This window comes from Pteropus medius, unplaced genomic scaffold (genome assembly GCF_902729225.1).
Source record: "Pteropus medius unplaced genomic scaffold, Ma_sr-lr_union100, whole genome shotgun sequence".
Lineage (NCBI taxonomy): Eukaryota > Metazoa > Chordata > Mammalia > Chiroptera > Pteropodidae > Pteropus > Pteropus medius.
The window spans coordinates 4,315,281-4,333,826 of NW_024340692.1; the positions used below are offsets into that span (position 1 = coordinate 4,315,281).

Genomic DNA, 18,546 nt, shown 5'->3' on the forward strand with positions numbered 1-18,546 from the left:
TGCCTCTGCTAAGGACTTGAAAGATAAAAGGGGTGGTTATTCCAACCACATCAACATTCAGCTCACTTATCTGATTTGTGCAGAATACAGATGGATCTTAGAGAATGACAGTGAATTACTATAAGCATAATCACATGTGACTCCAATTTCAGCTGCAGTTAAAGATGTTGGTTGGAGCATAGCAGTACATTTCCTGGCAACTGGAATTAAGCTATTTCTTTCATCATCTTAGCAAAAACCACCAAAAGCTCCTTTCAGATGGCAAGGCCAGCAATATACCTTCACTGCCCTACTTCAGAGCTATATCAACTCTAGCTCTCTGTCATGATCTAGTCTATAGAAATCTTGATCAACTCTCCATTCCAGAAGACATCATGTGTTCCACCTAGTTCTCCAGCAAGATATTATTCTGACTGCTTGAGTTCAAGCAGGTCAAGTTTGGCAGGTCCTTATAAGTGAATCACAGCATAAACTTTTAGGATTTTTGAACCAAAAAAGCCTCCTCTACAGATAACTATTCTCCTGAAAATCAGCTTTAGATTTAATTTGCTACTAGTCCTTGGCAGATACTACAAGCATGGTCACCAATTTGTCATGAGTTGCCCCATGATAAAATGATTAGCTTCTGATCCACCAAGCCATAAATGTGGGCAGGCACGACAGCACCCTACATCATCAAGTGAACATGATGTATACACGTAAGTCCTGAAGGCACAAGCAAGTTGCATGAGCAAGGAGTCCAGGTTCCCATGGGCCCTATTCTTGTTACATTGCTTCCTCTCTCTTGATCCACACACTAGACCCATAGAAAGTTCTCTATGATCAGTTTGCTAGTGGGGGAAAAATGGGCTTTGTATACAACTAGTTCTGTATGATATGCTGACACTTCTTGAAAGTAGACAATCGCAGCACTACAGCCCCACTCAGGGTGACCCGGAAAGACAGTGGTGAAGTGAAACCCTTCCGGTAGGCACATGGATCTGATTGTCATTTTGCCTGAAATGAGAGATGACCAAAGCTAGAAATATACACTAATTTATGAGTAGAAGCTAACAGTTTGGCTGAATAGTCAGGGACTCAAAAAGAACACAATTAGAAAATTGGTAACAAGGTAGTCTGAGCAGGAGTATGTATGGTGGACAGTGCTCTTCAAATGGTCACTATGTCCAGTTGAACTTCAGTATCTCAGTAAACAGGAGAACAAAATGAAGCATTCTGCAATGTCAGCCAGCATCTTTTCCTGAGGAATCTTTGTCCTTACTCACCTTTGCTGTCCTTACAACAAAAAAGTCATGACAACAAGGATGGATAACACATAGCTCAGCAGCACAAACTTCCATTCACCAAAACTGATAGGATTACAACTCCTGTTGGATGGCACTATTCTCTAGGGGAACCAGCCAGCCACTTGTGGCAAGTTGATTATACATCACTTCCATCATGGAATGAGCAATGCTTTATTCTTAGTAAGGTAGACATTACTCTAGATATAGATTTTTCCTTCCCTGACCATAATATGTACATGGAAATCATCATCCATGAATTTTTAAAATACCTTGTTCAACATTACTTATTCCACATAGTGTTGCTTCTGACCAGGGAACTCACTGTATAGCAAATGAAGGAAATGGGTTCATTTTCATAGAATTCACTGGTCTTCCTATGTTTTTAAGCCCTTGGAAGTAGCTGGCATATAGAACAGTAGAATAGCCTTTTGAAGATTCATGGTGTTGAAGAGATGGTAATGCTTTGTGAGATGTAGATAATATCCTCCAGGATACAGTATGTATTCTGAGTTTGCAATCAATATAAGGTATGTTTCTCCCATAGCCAGGATTCGCAGATGCTAGGATCAAATTTTGGAAAAGGGAATGGCTCAATTCACTATAATACCTAAGAATCCCAAAGTGAAATATCTGTTTTCCATCCCAGAAACTATGTACTCTATTGGTCTAAATCTTAATTCCCAAGGGAGAAATGCTTCCACCATGGAACAAAACAATGGTTCCATTAAAATGGAAGCTTAGAATGTCACCTGGTTATTTCTGGGCTCCTTATACTAGGAAACCAAAGAGCAAAAATGGTTCTTCTGTACCAAGGACAATTGGTCTTGATTATCAAGGGAACATTTGTTGTAAGAAAGAGTATCACTAGCATGCAGGACATTCCACAGGGCACCTATTAGTAAATCATGTTCTGTAATAAAAGTTAACAAACCAGCAATCCCACTTCTAGGTATATATCCAAAAGAATTGAAGCAGGGTCTTAAAAAGATATTTGTTGATCCGTCTTCACAGCAGCATTATTCACAACAGTCAAGGAGTAGAAGCAACCCAAATGTCTATCAATGGATGAATGGATAAACAAAATGTGATATATCCATACAATGGAATATTATTAAGCCTTAATAAAGAATATTCATTTTTTATGATTTATTATTCAGTCATATGCTACAACATGGATGAACCTTGAGGACATTATGCTAAGTAAAATAAACCAATCACAAAAAGATAAATACTATATGATTCCACTAGATGAGATATCGAAAGTAGTCAAATTCATAGAAACAGCAAGTAGAATGGTGGTTATCAGAAGCTGAAGGGAGAGGGAAATGGGGATGTGATGGATAATTTTGTGTGTAAACTTGACTGGACCATGGCCCAGATTTTTAGTTAAACATTATTTCTAGATGTGTCTACAAGGATGTTTCTGGATGGGACTGACATCTGATTCAATAGATTGAATAAAGCATTTTGCCCTCCTTAACGTGGGTGGGCTTCACCCAATTCATTGAAGGCTTGAATAAAATAAAAGACTAAGTAAGAAAGAATTCTTTTTCTCTGACTGTTTTCAATCTGGACATCAGTCTTCTCCTGATTTTGGACTCAGACTCAGACTGGAACTCACACCATCAGCTCTGCTGGTTCGCAGGCCTTTGGAGTCGGACTGGTACTATACCATCAGCTCTTCTGGGTCTCCAGTTTGCCAACTGCAGACTTTGGGTTTTTCAGCCACCAAAATCATGTGATTAATTAGTGATCCCATTAGAGAATGTTGAGTACTCTTAGTGAAGTCATTCCCTTGGAGTTTACAAACTGAAGCTATGAGTACGATGAAGTAGGGCAAGTTTGGTTTGTAAACATCAGTGAATTGGGAGAAGAGAAGTAAGAGAGAAGAAATTAGCAAATGATGCCAAAAGAGACCTGTGTGCTGCTCTTGTAGGCATCTTCAGCTTCTCAGTAACTCATTATCTCTAGCTAAAATGTACCAGCCATGAGGTTTACAAGCACAATTAAAACTCTCGAGAAGATACTAGATTGAGGCAATAATCCTTTATTAAAATGGGGAGAGAGGAGAGTAAAAGTCCAATCTCTTGTCTTGCTTTTCCTAACAGCAGTCCCTAAGACTGTCTGTGTGATATATACATCCCTAAAGGCACCAAATGCTGTTACTATTATTTCCTAGGGTCCTTCAGCCTCTCCAGTAGAAAGAAAAATACCTCTGGAATATTAAAAATGGCTTCTTCATGGAAAGAAAGGTTAAGGAAGGTTGAAGAGTTCTGTCTCAGTCAACACAAAAGTCAACCACCCTGAGGAAGATCTAAGACTGAGCAACAAGAAAACCTTTCTTTCATGAACCTAATGAAGAAAAAGTCACTTTCTATGTTTGCTAGCATTCTCAGGCAGAGGTGAAACTGTATTTGAAGAAACATTTGAGGCAGAAAGACTACATAGGTTCAAAGTAGTGAAAGATTTCTTCCCAGATACACCCTACTTACTCTAAGAATTTCTACCAGAAAAGAAATGATACATGAGCAGTTGTACTACTTCAATTTCAGTGGAAAGTACAAATAGAAACTAAATGTCCCTGAGCAACTAAATTAAGTTGATCTTGTCTAATGTAGTAGTCAATCAAGGTGACATTTCTGTGACCCATGTAAGACTGTATATCCTTTCCACTGAAGGTTAATCTTCCTGGTGACTCCTTAAAGATTGCTACCCAAAGCGCTGCTATAATTTTCAAAGAGACTCCATGTCCATCTTTATGATCTAAAAAATTTAAATGTAAATGCAATGTAGGCCTTCAACCTGATATTATCTCATTCATGCTTTTATTTATTCATATTCAACAAATATTTATTGAGTGCCTGCTTTGTGCCAAGAATTGTTCTAGCAGCTGAAAAAACATTAGTAAATAAAAGAGACAAAACCCTTGCCCTCATCTATAAAAATTAACCTATGATAGTTAATTTTTATGTGTCAACTTAACTGGGCTAAGGGACACCAACGCAGCTGATAAAACATTACTTCTGGATTCATGAGGATATTTTGGAAGAGATTAGCATTTGAATCAGTAGACTAAGTAAAGAAGGCTTGCCCTCATCAACGTAGGTAGGCATCATCCAATCCATTGCTCCCCTAACACCCCCACCCCAATAGAACAAAAGTGTGAAAGAAGAGCAAATTCTCTTCCTTGGACATCAGAGCTCTTGGTTCTTGGGCACTCAGACTCCAGGACTTACACCAGCGGCCCCCAGGTTCTCAGGGCTTTGGACTCAGACTGAATTATACCGCCAGCATTCCTGGTTCTTCAGCTTGCAGAAGACAGATCATGGGATTTATCAGCCTTAATAACTATGTGAGATGATTCCTATAATAAATCGCTCCTTATATGTACCTATATATACTCAATTTGGTTTGTTTCTGTGAAGAACCCTGACAATACAGACATAATAATAACTGTACCAATACAGCATGTTAGGCCACAATAAGTGCTGTGGGAGTGGGTGGGGAGAGTAGAGCAGAAAAGGAAGATAGGCAAGTGAGGCAAGTAGCATGGGAATAGGTACTGGGTAAGCTACATGGAAAAGGTGAGATTTAAGCATAGATTTAAGAAAGATAAGGAAGAGAACTATGCAGATATATCAAGGTAAAGAACTTTCCGGGTAGAAGGAATGGCCAGCACAAAGGCCCCCACGACAAGAGCACCTTACTGTGTTCAAGAAACAGGAGGCCAGAGTGGTCCAAACAGAGGGAGGGAGACAGATAGTAGCAGGAGGTGAGATCAAAGTGGTGAAAAAGGATAAGGGCAGACTTATAGGGTCTTGCACACCATTGCTGGCACTTTGGCTTCTACTCTTAGTGAAATGCAGAACTCACCAAGGTTTAGAGCAAAGGAGTGACATGCTCTAACTTAGGTTTTCAAATGATCATTCTGGTAGCTATAGAGAAAACAGACTAAAGGAGAGCAAGGTGGAAGTAAAGAGACTAGTTAGTAAGAGGAACAGGAGGTGTTGAAGGCATTAGGAAAGAAGATGTAAACTATCATACTGATCACTGGTGAGGAGATCAAGTTCAATTGTCTATGTAAATAAATTCCTTAATGTCTTGGACTAACTGAAACTTTGCTTTACCTGCTTGCTAAATGAAGATAAGCTGACGGGTTACTCTTACTTCAGAAAGATTTCTTAATGCAGAGAACCACCAAATCTGAAGAAGACAGAGAACAGAACACCTGACAACTACTGTGAACTCTGGACATATAATTCAGAAAATAATTTTCACTCATTCCATTTTAAAGAGCAAGTCAAATAAAAAAAGAGAGAAAAAGAGAGAAGGAGGGAAGGAGGAAGGGAAGGGAGGGAGGAGGGAGGGAGGGAGGGAGGAGGAGGAGGAAGGAAGGAAGGAAGGGAAGGAAGGAAGGAAGGAAGGAAGGAAGGAAGGAAGGGAGGGAAGGAGAAAAGAAGGAAAGGAAGGGAGAGAAGAAGGAAAGGAAGAAAAAGTTCTGTAACCATCTCCCCAAATTTCTACCATGGATTAGTTTTCCTGAAATGGGGACAATGCGGGCAGAGTATATAATAAACTGAAAAAAGTATAAAGAGGTAATAGAAGGGAGTAAAGTACTATTGCCTACTTGCTATAACTGCAAAACAGAAGATTTCTCTGGAAAACCCTTCTCAATATAACTGAATTAATTTAGTCACAAATTCTAAGGCTGTGCTGTTATCACACAGTAAGAATATGTCCTTATTTGAAATAGACTTTTTCTCAAATACATATATATATATTATATGTGTGTGTGTGTCTGTGTCTGTGTGTATATGTATTCTGTGAGATATATACACGTTTATATATATATATATATATATATATATATATCATACACACATGTGCATATACACATATATCTTTGAATTAGCCTACAATAAGTTTTTAAGTTACTTCCTTTGGGAGGAACAAAATATTTGGTCATCTTTGTGTAGCTGAAACCAGGCCTACTGCGGTAGGCAATCTTAATTGTTCATTCACGTTCTTCTATAAAATATTGAACAATAAAGTTTTTTATTTATGTCCTTCTTGGTAAAGTAAAAAAAAAAAAAACCCGACCTGAGCTTATGTAAGCAGAAAGGAGTCCATTACAATTACACAGGGCCCTTTCATAGAAGTCAAGAACAAGGATGAAATCTGGTTGCAAGTGGTTATGTGAATTAGGGTAACAGCAGGAAAAGAGATGGCACACTCAGAACTAAGTTCATCAGAAGAGAATTTAATGAAGAGACTATTTACAGAAATGTGGACAGGTTAAGAGAATTAATAAAATATGATGAGGCACCAAGAACTAGCAAGAGTAGAAAATCAATACCATGTCTAAGTCTAAAGGATCGAGAGGAAGGAACGTTGTCACCATAGTCCAAACAATCCACAGCTGTGGAAGAGGACCTGCCTGACAGGAGCTATAGCTACTGACAAATGAAGCCACTGCCAGAAATGCACTGGACCAGAGGGGAAATAAATAACCTGATTTTCTTTTCTTTTCTTTCTTCTTCTTAATCTGCTCGGGCACCCATTGTCCAAATCCAACCAGAAGCTAGAGGGCAAAGACACCCAGATCATGTAGTTGATAGAGGTTAGCCTCTACAAGGCAAAACAGACCAGACAAGAATGGTTCTTAGTGGGTAAAAGCGTGAATAACCAGCTCAACATAGAAACAAAGACCACTCTATTAACAGAACAAAAATCATGAATTCAGCACACAGTCCCTTTTCCAGGAACACTTCTCTGTAATAAATACAGTGTGTATATAAGTGGGAAACTAGGAAGCTAAAAAAGAATGCTTACAAAAGAATAAAAATCTTAATAGAAGATAATTATTTTTCTGTAGGCTTAGTAATAGCTTGTGAGCTGCTTTGTTATCAACGATTTCATTTTAAAACCCAAAAGAGACATGACCTCATTATTCTTAGCTTTTCTAATTCAACTCTGAAGAAATATTTAAAATAATGTTGAGGTTTAAGATATGTTATAATAATTTTATAAATTTTTAAGATCCGAACACCATTAAACAATGACACATCTAATAATAAAACTGTACTAATGCAAAAGAAAATTTTATCTTCCAAAGTTTTACCAAATATATTGAAAACTGAATATCTATTATTTTTTATGTCACTTTTATATACCTTCCCACAGTAACAAACCATGAAACATTAATGTTTTGGGGAAAAGTTTAAATAAAAACAAAGAGAGTCACATGTTAATTTCATAAAATTACTCCTAAAAAAGCATGAAGGATAAAAGCAGACCCAAAAAATAGATAATAGCAAAGCACACTGAATTTCTGATAGTCCACCAATAGAAATCTGCAGGTTCATCAGGTAAAAATGGGCCTTGATTATATCCTTCTGCTTTTTCTAGGACAACAAACTTTCCTGAACTTAAGTTTCCTAAATAACTCATTTGCTGAATATCTATTTGATTCCTTTAAAAAAAACAGTCGGATATCTTGATTTTAAAGTGTAAGGAATATAATTTTACATGCTTTCTGAAGAACATAATTGAGTCAGAAAATAAATAATTCGAGACTGACAGTATGGCAAAAGAAAACTGAAGCAGAAAAGTAAAAGTATTTTAATCAAAGCTACTAATGGCATAAGCAAAAAAAATTAAGAAAGCAGAAATCATCAACAGCATTCATTAACCAACTAATGCTTTTGCCAGTTCCCAAAATATAACTACCTAATATACAATTCTTATAGTTCTTTATCACATTAAGTATGCTAATACTAAAACCAAAACATTTTACCTAAGCATTTTTATCTGGAGAGAATATATATGGCAATAAAAAATGAAGAAGAAAACCAGCTTAGAAAGCAACAGAGTAGAATCTGCACTGTTACAGCTTGTGTCCTACATAACCTTTTGAATGCATGACCTTTAAGTTGCTGAAGGTTGCCTCAGAATTTGGCTCAGTTTGATGGAAACATCTGCTCCCCTTGCAGGTATACTGTAAGGACTTTTTTCTCAGTTGGGTTCAGAACACAGCAAGTGAGCCCTTGTCTGTCCAATCATACAGACTCTGACACTTGTAAATCAAGTTCTGAGAGGACAACAGCAGGTCTACATTCCATCACCCTTTCTCAGCCAGCTAGGCCAACTGACTGCTGTGAGGACTGCTCTTATCATGTCATCAAATCAAAACATGTTGAGATAAGGGACTATACGAGGCATCTGCAGAATTCCCAAAATGTAGTGACTTTGGAACATTGACAGATGCATCTGTCATTTTATACCTTCAACTAACCTGATGTCCACTGGCCCGACACAGTAAAGCTGTCCAAGATCGATTCCAATTCTTTCACGTTATTTTCACATGTCTCTACTAGAAAGGCCTGGTGCTTCTTAGCCTTTTAATTAAGAAAAAAATTACACATGATAAGGTCATGCATCAGAGCTGCAGATTTTTTTTGTGAATATGTATAGCACAATTAAGTGTAAACGAGCTAATAATTACTCCATTCATGACGATTATTAATAGACTTCTTTCTATCTTAATGATACCTTTTACTTGGCTTAATGTAACACTGTATAAGATCTCAATAACAATTTACTGAGGCCTTAGGGCCTGGCACTATTCTAAGTACTTTATACACTGTAATTCTTATTCTCATAACAACCCTATGAGGGAAGGGCTATTATTATCCCAATTTTACAGATAAGAAAACTGAGACACAGAAGAATTAAGGAACACTTTAAAAGATCATGCTGGCAGTCATGTGGGGAATTGGCAGATGGTGGTCAAAATGAATGCAGTAAGACCAATTAGAAGGAACTGCAACAGTCTATTCAAATGGTGATGGTAGCTTAGGCTAGGGCTAGGGACTTAGTGTGAAAAAAAGTGGTACTATACATACTGGAAGGATACTTGGTGGAATGGCCTTGGTAACACTGTATTAAGTTAGATGAGATTGATTGGATTAGACAAAAGTAGATCGGACTGGACTGGATTGAACTGGATTAGGCTGGAGAAGTGGTCAGATAAAAGGAGGAGTCAAGACTGATCTCAAGGTTTCAGGGTAGATGAATTGGCCCAGTTTCAGTAATTGAGAACAATGGAGGTGGAAAATGTCTTATTTTGGCTGTTTTTGTTTATTTACTTGCTTTTAGCAGAAATATGTATCATTAATTCTATTTTGACCATATTACATTGGAGATATCTTTAAGACACTCCTAGCATGAGCACAATGCCTGGCAAATAACAGGCCCTAAATAAATATATTTAAACTAACAAAGAATAAGTAAAGTAGGAAAATATGGGAGGCATCTAGACATAATGGTGTAAAGCTCAGAAGAAATGTGAAGTATAGGTAGGGGAATCATCTACAGACATCATGTGAAGCTTGCCTTGAGACTGTTTGAAGGGAAAAGAGCCTAGGACAAAGCCTTAAGAAATTCCAGAATTTAATAGAAAAGAAAAAGCCAGCAAAGATTTTTTAAAAAGAAAAAAAAAAAGAGTATAGTGTCATGGAAACCAAGATAAGAGAACATTTCAAGGACAGTTGTCAATTATATGCAATGTCAGAGAATATTCAGGCAAAATGGACACTAAAAAGTGTTCATAGTGCATGGAAGTCATTGGTGATCTTGAAGAAATTTGTTACAGTCCACACTGGAACAGTCTGAGGAGGAGTAAGCTTGAATATTTTGTCTTAATTGAGTAAGAGATAAGTCATGGGAACAGGAAGTTTAGATGACATTTTCCGGGTAAAGAGGGAAGCAGAGATAAGGGCAGTAGCTAGAAAGGAGAGCGGGTTGAAGAAGTTTTTGTTGTCTTTTTTAAATAAGTGAGAAACTTGAGCATGTTTAAAAGCTGAAGAAATAAAGGCATTAGTGAAAGAGTCCTTATAGATCCAGGAGAAATGGGAGAATAGATACTATAAGACAGAATCATTCCATTAAAATAGGTAATAATTCTTTCTTTAGATGTCAGTTCAATTATCACTTCAGAAAAGCTACCCTTCACCACCCGTACTACATCAATTTCCTCTACTAGATTCTTCTCATCACAAATATGATTCTACAATTATTTCAGTAGGTCTTTTTTTAATGTCTATCTCATAGAATTTAAGCTCCACAAGGAAAGTATATATACTTTTTGTCCTCACCAGTGTATTCCTAGCACTTAGATAATATCAAGTATCTAAAATAAGAGTTAAATAGTTAAATTATAGTACATACTATCAAAAGAAGGCTGTTTAATTAGGATTCATTCATACAAATTTAAACAGAAGGAAGCTCTTCTTCATGTATTAATATGGAAAGATCTCTAAGCACTACTGCTGAGTTAAAAACAAGAGAGGGGGTGGAAAAAGTGTGTTCTATAAAATAAATGATTGATGGTGTGACTGAAAGCCCTCTGAGTTGGGATGCAAAAAGAAACAAATAAAAACAAACAAAATTGGACTTGAAGTTTTCTGCATTAGCATACCATTAGTAACATGCTTTTCAATGCTGTAATATTAAACAAGTTAATATTGGGAGGAGGGAAGAAGGGAGAACAGTATGTTTAGTATGCTACCATTCATATAAAGTGTGTGCATGTGTGCCTTCGCGTGCGCACATTTGTAAATATGGAGAGGCTCTCTACACAGAATCACAAGATAGTAATAACTATGGCTGCCTCTAGAAAGAGAATCTGAGTGGCCAAGGGTTGGGAAGAGAGATTTCATTTTCACTGTATAATCCTTTGTGTCTTAGAAATTTTGTATCATGTGACCTATTATCTATTTTTAAAAACTTAATTAGATTTTGAAAAATGGTAAATAAATGAGCCAAGTAACAAACAAAAACACTTTTCTACAGAAGATATACATGCACTTTGTTAGTGTGTTTGGAAACAGTAGGAGGACCAATTGAGCAAAGAGGCCCAGATGGAGATTTCTGGATATTATTAAAGCACAGACTCAGCCCAATGTAAGGTTTGTATCTACAGAAAAAGAAACACCAAGTTTTAGCTATTTAAAAAAATAAGAGTCAAAATAGAATTTATTATTACCAATGGCCACCAGTCAAAGTATTTATAAAGCACCAATTTTATATAACACATTATAAAGTTATTTTTAATTATTAAATATTCAATAGTATATTAAATTCTTTGAGTTTATATTATGTTCGTGGTAAAAAAAATCAAATAGAGAAAAATAGAATGTAATTCAATACTCACAGGTAAGTTTCATTCATTTGTCTTATAATTACAGAAATTGATATATATAAATTTTAAATAGATAAAATTTTTAAGTATAACATATTTTGTATATAAAGACAAAATTTTTAAATCAAATAGGATCATAGTACACATACTGCTGTGCAACTTACTTTTCCATTCATAGTATATCTCTGACATCTTTCCACATTACATTTCATTAGTTGCATAATACTCCATTATTTAGATGTACCATTAATTAGCCAGTTCCCTACTGCTAAGATTTATAGGTTATTTGCATTTTTTATTAGTGACAATAGTACAATACACATCTTTGTATGTGTACTTGTACATCTTTGCATGCACATTCAATTATACCTATTTAATAAACTAGAAATAGATTTCATGGGTAAAAAGTATGTACAACTGTTTTCAAACAATTGTTACCAAATTGCTCTCCAGAATCCTACCAGTGTATATTATCTATTTCCCAACAGCTTTCCAATGGTAAACATTATCATTTTAATGTTCATTTCTTTAATTTTAATTAAGATTAAGCATCTTTTCATAAGTTTACTAACCACCTGTACTTCCTTTTCTCTGAACTGACTTTTCACATCATGTGCCCATTTTTATATTACACTCACCATATTTTTCTTAGTGATTTATAGCAGTTCTTTTTAAATTATAGACACAATCCCCTTGTCAGACATGTTGCAAATCATTACCTCCAATTTGTCATTTGCTTTCTGACTATATTCTTAAAACCAAAATTGTATTCTTAAGTAACCAAATTTATCAATAATTTGCTTTGGGACTTCTAGGTTTCTTTTCATACTTTCTTACTCCAAAATTAAAAAATACTTAATTCCTTTTTTCTCCAGTGATCTTCATCTTCTTTAATGGCTCTATAATCAATCTAGAATTTGTTTGATATAAACAATATAGCAGTGATTTAGTTACATTATTTCCTCTTATGTACAGCCAGTTATCGAAAAAGTATTTATGGGATAATCTATTTTTAAACATTGATTTGGCATACTGTGATACTGTGATTTATTATAAGAAATATATATTTGGTCTTCATCAAGGATTCCTATCACATAGCTCCTAAAACCCTTAAGGAGCCATAAGAGCGATTCCTGTTATATTTTATTCCCAGTTCCTGAAATAGCTTCAGAGTGATAAAGGTGAAATGGGTATCTTTTGCTACTCATAACTCCTTTCAACCACACCTGAGTTTATGTAAAAGAGGTGATTTTTAGAAAGCCCCTAGATAATCTAATGAGAAGGGCTGTTTTCCAGGGGAACCAACCATGTGATTAGAGGAGAAGAGGGAAGAGGGGCTAGAGGTTGAATCAATCACCAAGAGCCAATGATTTAATCAATCGTGCCTATAAAAGTCTCCATAAAAACCCAAAAGGCATCTGATCTCAGAAGCTAAGCAGGGTCGGGCCTGGTTAGTACTTGGATGGGAGACCACCTAGGAAGATCAGGCGCTATAGGCGTAAAAAAGAAAAAAAAAAACATAAGGGATTGTAAGATGACAAAGTCCTTGCAATCTGTGAGGTCAACCAAGGGTTGCCTCGCCTAAAACAAAAAACAAAAAACAAAGAGACTGGGTTCTGGGAGATTCCAGGTTGGGGGACAATTGGAGATATGGGGAGGGTGGCACACCCAGAAAGAGCTCAAAAGCTCAGCAACTGTTCCCACATATTTTACACTATGAGTCTCTTCCACCAGTATGTTCCTTTTAAAAACAAAACAAAACAAAACAAAAAACTAATCTAGTAAATAAACTGTTTTTCCTGCATTCTGAGAACTGCTCTAGCAAATTAATTTAACTTAAAGAGGTGGTCGTGGAAACCTCCAATTTATAGCCTGTTGGTCAGAAGCACAGATAACAGCCTGAACTTGTGATTGGCATCTGAAGGGCGTGAGCAGTCTTGTGGGACTGAACTCTTAACCTGAGGCATCCGACCCTATCTATCTCCAAGTAGAACTGACTCTTGTGGGTGTGGCAGATTTGCTTGGTGTGGGAAAATCTCCAACACCCCTGGTGAATAGAAGTGTTCTGTGAGAGTAGTGTTGTGTGTAGACACAACAGGAGTGCGTTTTTCCTCAAACCTGAAGTTTTCTCCTTTTCACATACCAACTGTATCATATACTAAATTCCCATAGATATTCATAGCTATATTTTGAACTCTGTGCTGTTCCATCAATTTTTATATTTTGTCAGTACCAAACTACTAACTTTATATTTTCTTTAAATTTTGCTGACGTATAATTGATATAACATACAATTCACCCAATTGAAGTGTACAGTTCAATGTTTTTAGTATATTCACAGAGTTGCAAGACCACAACCACAATCTAAATTTAGAATACTGTTGTCCCCACTAAAAGATGTGCCATATTCATTGGCTGTCATTCTCCATTCTCCCATCACCACTCTCAAGCTCTAAGCAACCACCATTCTCATTTTTATTTATATTTTTATAGCATCTCCTAGTCTAGGTACTTCATATAAATGCAATCATAAAGTATGTGGCTTTTTATAACTTCTTTCACAAAGAAAAACGTTTTGGAGATTCATCCATTTTATAGTATGCATCAATACTTTATATTTATTGCCAAATAATATCACACCATGCAGTTAAGCCACATTTTATTAATTTATTCATCAAGTAATGAACATTTGGTTGTTTCAATTTTTGGATTATGAATAATACTGGAATGAACATCCATGTACAGTATTTTGTGTGGTTGTCTCTTTTCATTTCTCCTGGGTATATACCTAGGAGTGGAACATGGTATATACCCATGTAGCTGTGCTACATGGGCACTCTAGGTGTAACCTTATGAAAAACGGTGAAATGTTTTTCTACAGGGGCTAAGTCATTTTACATTCCCACCAACAATGTGTGAGGGTCCCAATTTCTCCATATATCACCAAAACTAGTTGCTATCCATTTTTTTTATTATGATCATGCTAATGAGTATAAAAAGGTATCCCACTGTGGTTTTGATTTGCACATCCTGCTAATTTTGTACATCTTTTTATATGCTTATTAGCCATCTGTATGTCTTCCTTGAAGAAATGCCTACTAAACCTTTAGCCTATTTTTTAATTGAGTTCTCTTTTTATTATTGTGGCATAAAAGGTATTTATATGTTCTGGATACAAGTCCTTTATCAGACACTCGATTTGCAAAAATTTTATAGCATTTTGTGATTGTATTTTCACTTTCTTTACTGTATCCTTTGACATATAAAAGTTTTTAATGTTAGTAAAAATCCAAAGTAACTATTTTTTTGCCACTTGTGCTTTTTCAGTGTGGCACCTAAGAAATTATTGCCTAAGAATTTTACCTATTATATTTAGGCCTATGAACCATTTAATTTTTGTATATGGGTCCAAATTTATTATTTGGCAAGTGGATACCAAGTTCCTTCAACGCAATTGTTGAAAAATAATATTCTTTCCCTATTGAATTGACTTAGCATCCTTTTCAAAAATCAACTAAATTTTTAAGGGTTTGTTTCTATACTTTCAATTCTTTTCCATTGAGTTGTATGTCTATCATTATGCCAATATACTATAGCTTTGTAGGAGGAGTAAAATTGGGAAATGTTACTCTTCCAATTTTATTCTTTTTCAAGATTTGGCTATTCTACATCTCTTCCATTTCCATATGAATTTTAGATCAGTTTGTCCATTTCTGCAAAAAGGCAGCTGGGATTTTGATAGAGAATGCATTGAATCTATATCAATTTGAAGAGTATTAACATCTTAACAAGCAACAGTATTAATTCTTATGATCCATGAACATGGGATGTCTTTCCATTTACTTAGGTCGTTTAATTTCTTTCAGTAATGATTAGTAGTTTTCAGCATATAATTCTTGTACTTCTTTTGTAGTTACTCCTATTTTATTCATTTTGATATTATAAATGAAATTGTTTCTTTAATTTCACTTTTTGATTGTTTGTTCCTAGTACACAGAAATACAACTGATTCTGTGTATTGATCTTGTATTAAATCCTGCAACCTTGCTAAACTCATTTACTAGTTCTAATAGTGGTGTGTGTATTCTTTAGTATTTTTAATATACAAAATCATATCATCTGTAAATATAGTTTACTTCTTCCTTTCCAAAATAGATTCTTTTTATTGTTTTATTGAGATGGGAAGGGTTGCCTTCCTCTGTTTTTTAAAAGTATCTGTGAAAAATTGGCATTAAGACTTCACCAGTGAAGTCATCTGGACCTAGTCTTTTCTTTGCGAGAAGCTGTTTGATTAGGAAGTCAATCTCTTTACATGTTATAGGCCTATCAAGATTGTCTATTTCTTTTTTACCATTTTTGGTACTTTGTTTCTTTCTAGAAATGTGTCCATTTCATCTAAATTATCTAATTTGTTAGCATATATAGTTGTTCACAGTATTCTCTTATAATTCTTTTTATTTTTGTAAGGTCAAAAGTTGTGCCCCTTCTTTTATTTATGATTGTAATAATTTGAGTCTCTTCTTTTTTCCTTGGTCAGTCTAGATAAATGTTATCAATTTAGTTATCTTTTCAAAGAATTAACTTTTGTTTTCATTGATTTTCTCTATTATTTTGTATCATTATTCTTATTCTGTATTGTTTCCTTTCTTCCAATTGTTTTTGGTTTAGTTTGCTGTACTTTTTCTAGTCCCTTAAGGTTGGAGATTAGGTTATTAATTTGAGGAATTTTTTTTTTAATATAAGTAACTATAGCTCTAAATTTTCCTCTTAAACACTGTGTTAGCTTCATCCCATAGGTTTGGTGTGTTGTTTTAATTTTCATTCTTCCCAAAGTGTTTTCTAATCCCTTATTTCTTTTTTGACCCACTGATTATTTAAGAAAGTATTTAGTTTCCACATATTTGTGAATTTTCCCCATTTTCCTCCTGTTATTGATTTAACTCCATTGTGGTCAGAGAACATACAACATATGATTTCAATCCTTTTTTTAAGTTTTTAAAACTTGTTTTATGTTCTCCCATATGCTCTACCTATGAGATTATTTATGTGCAAGTGGATACCAAGTTCCTTCAACGCAATTGTTGAAAAATAATATTCTTTCCCTATTGAATTGGGAAGAATGCATACTCTGTTGCTGATGAGTCGGGTGTTCTATAGATGTCTGTTAGGTCTAGTTTGTTTATAGCATTGTTCAAGTCTTCTTTTATTTGCTGCTCTTCCAAATTGTTCTGCCCATTATTGAAAGTGGGGTATAGAAGTCCCCAAATATTATTGTCTATTTCTTTCTTCAATTCTCTCAGTTTTTGTTCCAGGTATATTGGGTTCTGTTGTTAGATGCATATATGTTTATATTATTTGATATTCCTGGTGGATTAACCCTTTTATCATCATGAGATGTTCCTCTTTATCTCTAGTAACATTTTTGTTCTAAAGTCTTTTATTATTAGATCCACTCTAGTTCTTTTTGTCATGTACATGGTATATCTTTTTCATCCTTTTTCTTCCAATTTACTTTTATTTTTTAATATCAAGTGTGTCTCCTATAGCAGATGGTTAGATCTTTTTTTAAAAATCCAATCTGACAGTCTCTGCCTTTTGATTACTTAAGACATTATTGATATGGTTGGATTTCCTTCTGCCATTCTGATTCTTGTTTTTTTGTCTCATTCCTTTTGTTTCTCTATCCCTCCCTTATTGCTTTCTTTTGCATTAGATGAATATTTTCTAGTGTAATATTTTAATTCATTTAATAATTGCTTAATAGTATTTTAGTTTTCTTTTAGTGGTTTCTCTAGAACTTACAATATACATCTTAATTTATCAAACTCTACTTCGGATTTATACTAAATTAATTACAATGTTATATAGAAACCTCATTCCTATACAGTGCTACTCCCTCTCCCATTTTCTGTGCTATTGTTATACATGTTATTTCTATATATGTTACAAATCCAACAATATATTGTTATAATTACTTTATATCATCTTGTCTTTTAAAAAGCCTGAGAAAAGGAAAACAAGTACATAGTTATAGAATTTGTTAAATTAGTTCTTTTCACTTCTTCCTGTGGATTAGAGCTACCATCTAGTGTCATTTTCTTACCACAATACAGCTTTGTTCCCACCCACATCATTTGTCCAGTTATTGTCAAATATACTGTGTTTCTATTTATTACAAGCCCAAGAATGCAATAATATAATTAGTTTCATTCATGTGCTTTTTCAATCAGTCAAGAGAAGAAAGTAGAAATATGTAGTTATATCAACTTTTGGAAACACCTACATAATTACCTTTATCATTGTTCTTTGTGTTGTGTGTATGTAGATTAAAATTACTGTATAGTATCACATACTTTCAGCCTGAAAGACTTCCTTTAGTATATCTTGTAAGGCAGTTCTGCTAGCAACAGTTTTTATCTATCTGGGAATGAATTTATTTTGCTTTCCTTTTTTCAAAGATAATCTTTCTGAATATAAGATTCTTGTTTTATTTTGTGTATGGGTCATGAGAACTTTCCTATTTCTTCACATATTTTGTAATTTTTCATTGATGACTAGAAAGTATTGCAGCAATTCTGAATACTGTTACTCTTCTCCAGAGCTCTCAGCCTGCCTAGAATAGAGTTGCTGCAACACAGGGCTCTAAAGAAAGAGAAATTCAGCAATCTGCCCTCCCAGGATGAAATCATAGCCTTGCTGGGAAGCTAGAGAGAAAGAAAAGGCCCCTCTTCTTGGCTGCATCTGCCCAGAGCAGAGTTTCTGTAACATGAAGCAGAGGTGGAAGAGGGGTTATAGAACGCCCGTCACTCAAATGCTACAGACTCATTATTTTTCTTGAAATTTGTTAGATTTTCTTCTTTTTAGCAGCTTGATAATTTACATAACATACAATTCAACTATTTAAAGTATATAATTCAACAGTTTTCAGTATATTTGTATTCATTTCTATAACCATAATTTTAGAACACTTTCATCACCCCAAAAGAAACCTCACACCCATTAACAGTCACTCCCCATTCTCTCCCAACTCCTCCAGCCCTAGAGGTCAACTTTCTATCT

General features: G+C 35.0%; 1 protein-coding gene across 9 annotated transcripts in view; it reads right to left on the minus strand.

Annotated features, from left to right (window-relative positions):
• CCDC171 (coiled-coil domain containing 171) overlaps window positions 1-18,546 on the minus strand; it is a 265,767-nt gene that overhangs the window by 175,249 nt on the left and 71,972 nt on the right. For all 9 annotated transcript variants that reach the window (XM_039873836.1, XM_039873897.1, XM_039874057.1 and 6 more), the window contains one exon: window positions 8,581-8,683. In XM_039873836.1, coding sequence (XP_039729770.1) covers window positions 8,581-8,683 — 103 coding nt within the window. The remainder of the gene's footprint in view (window positions 1-8,580; window positions 8,684-18,546) is intronic.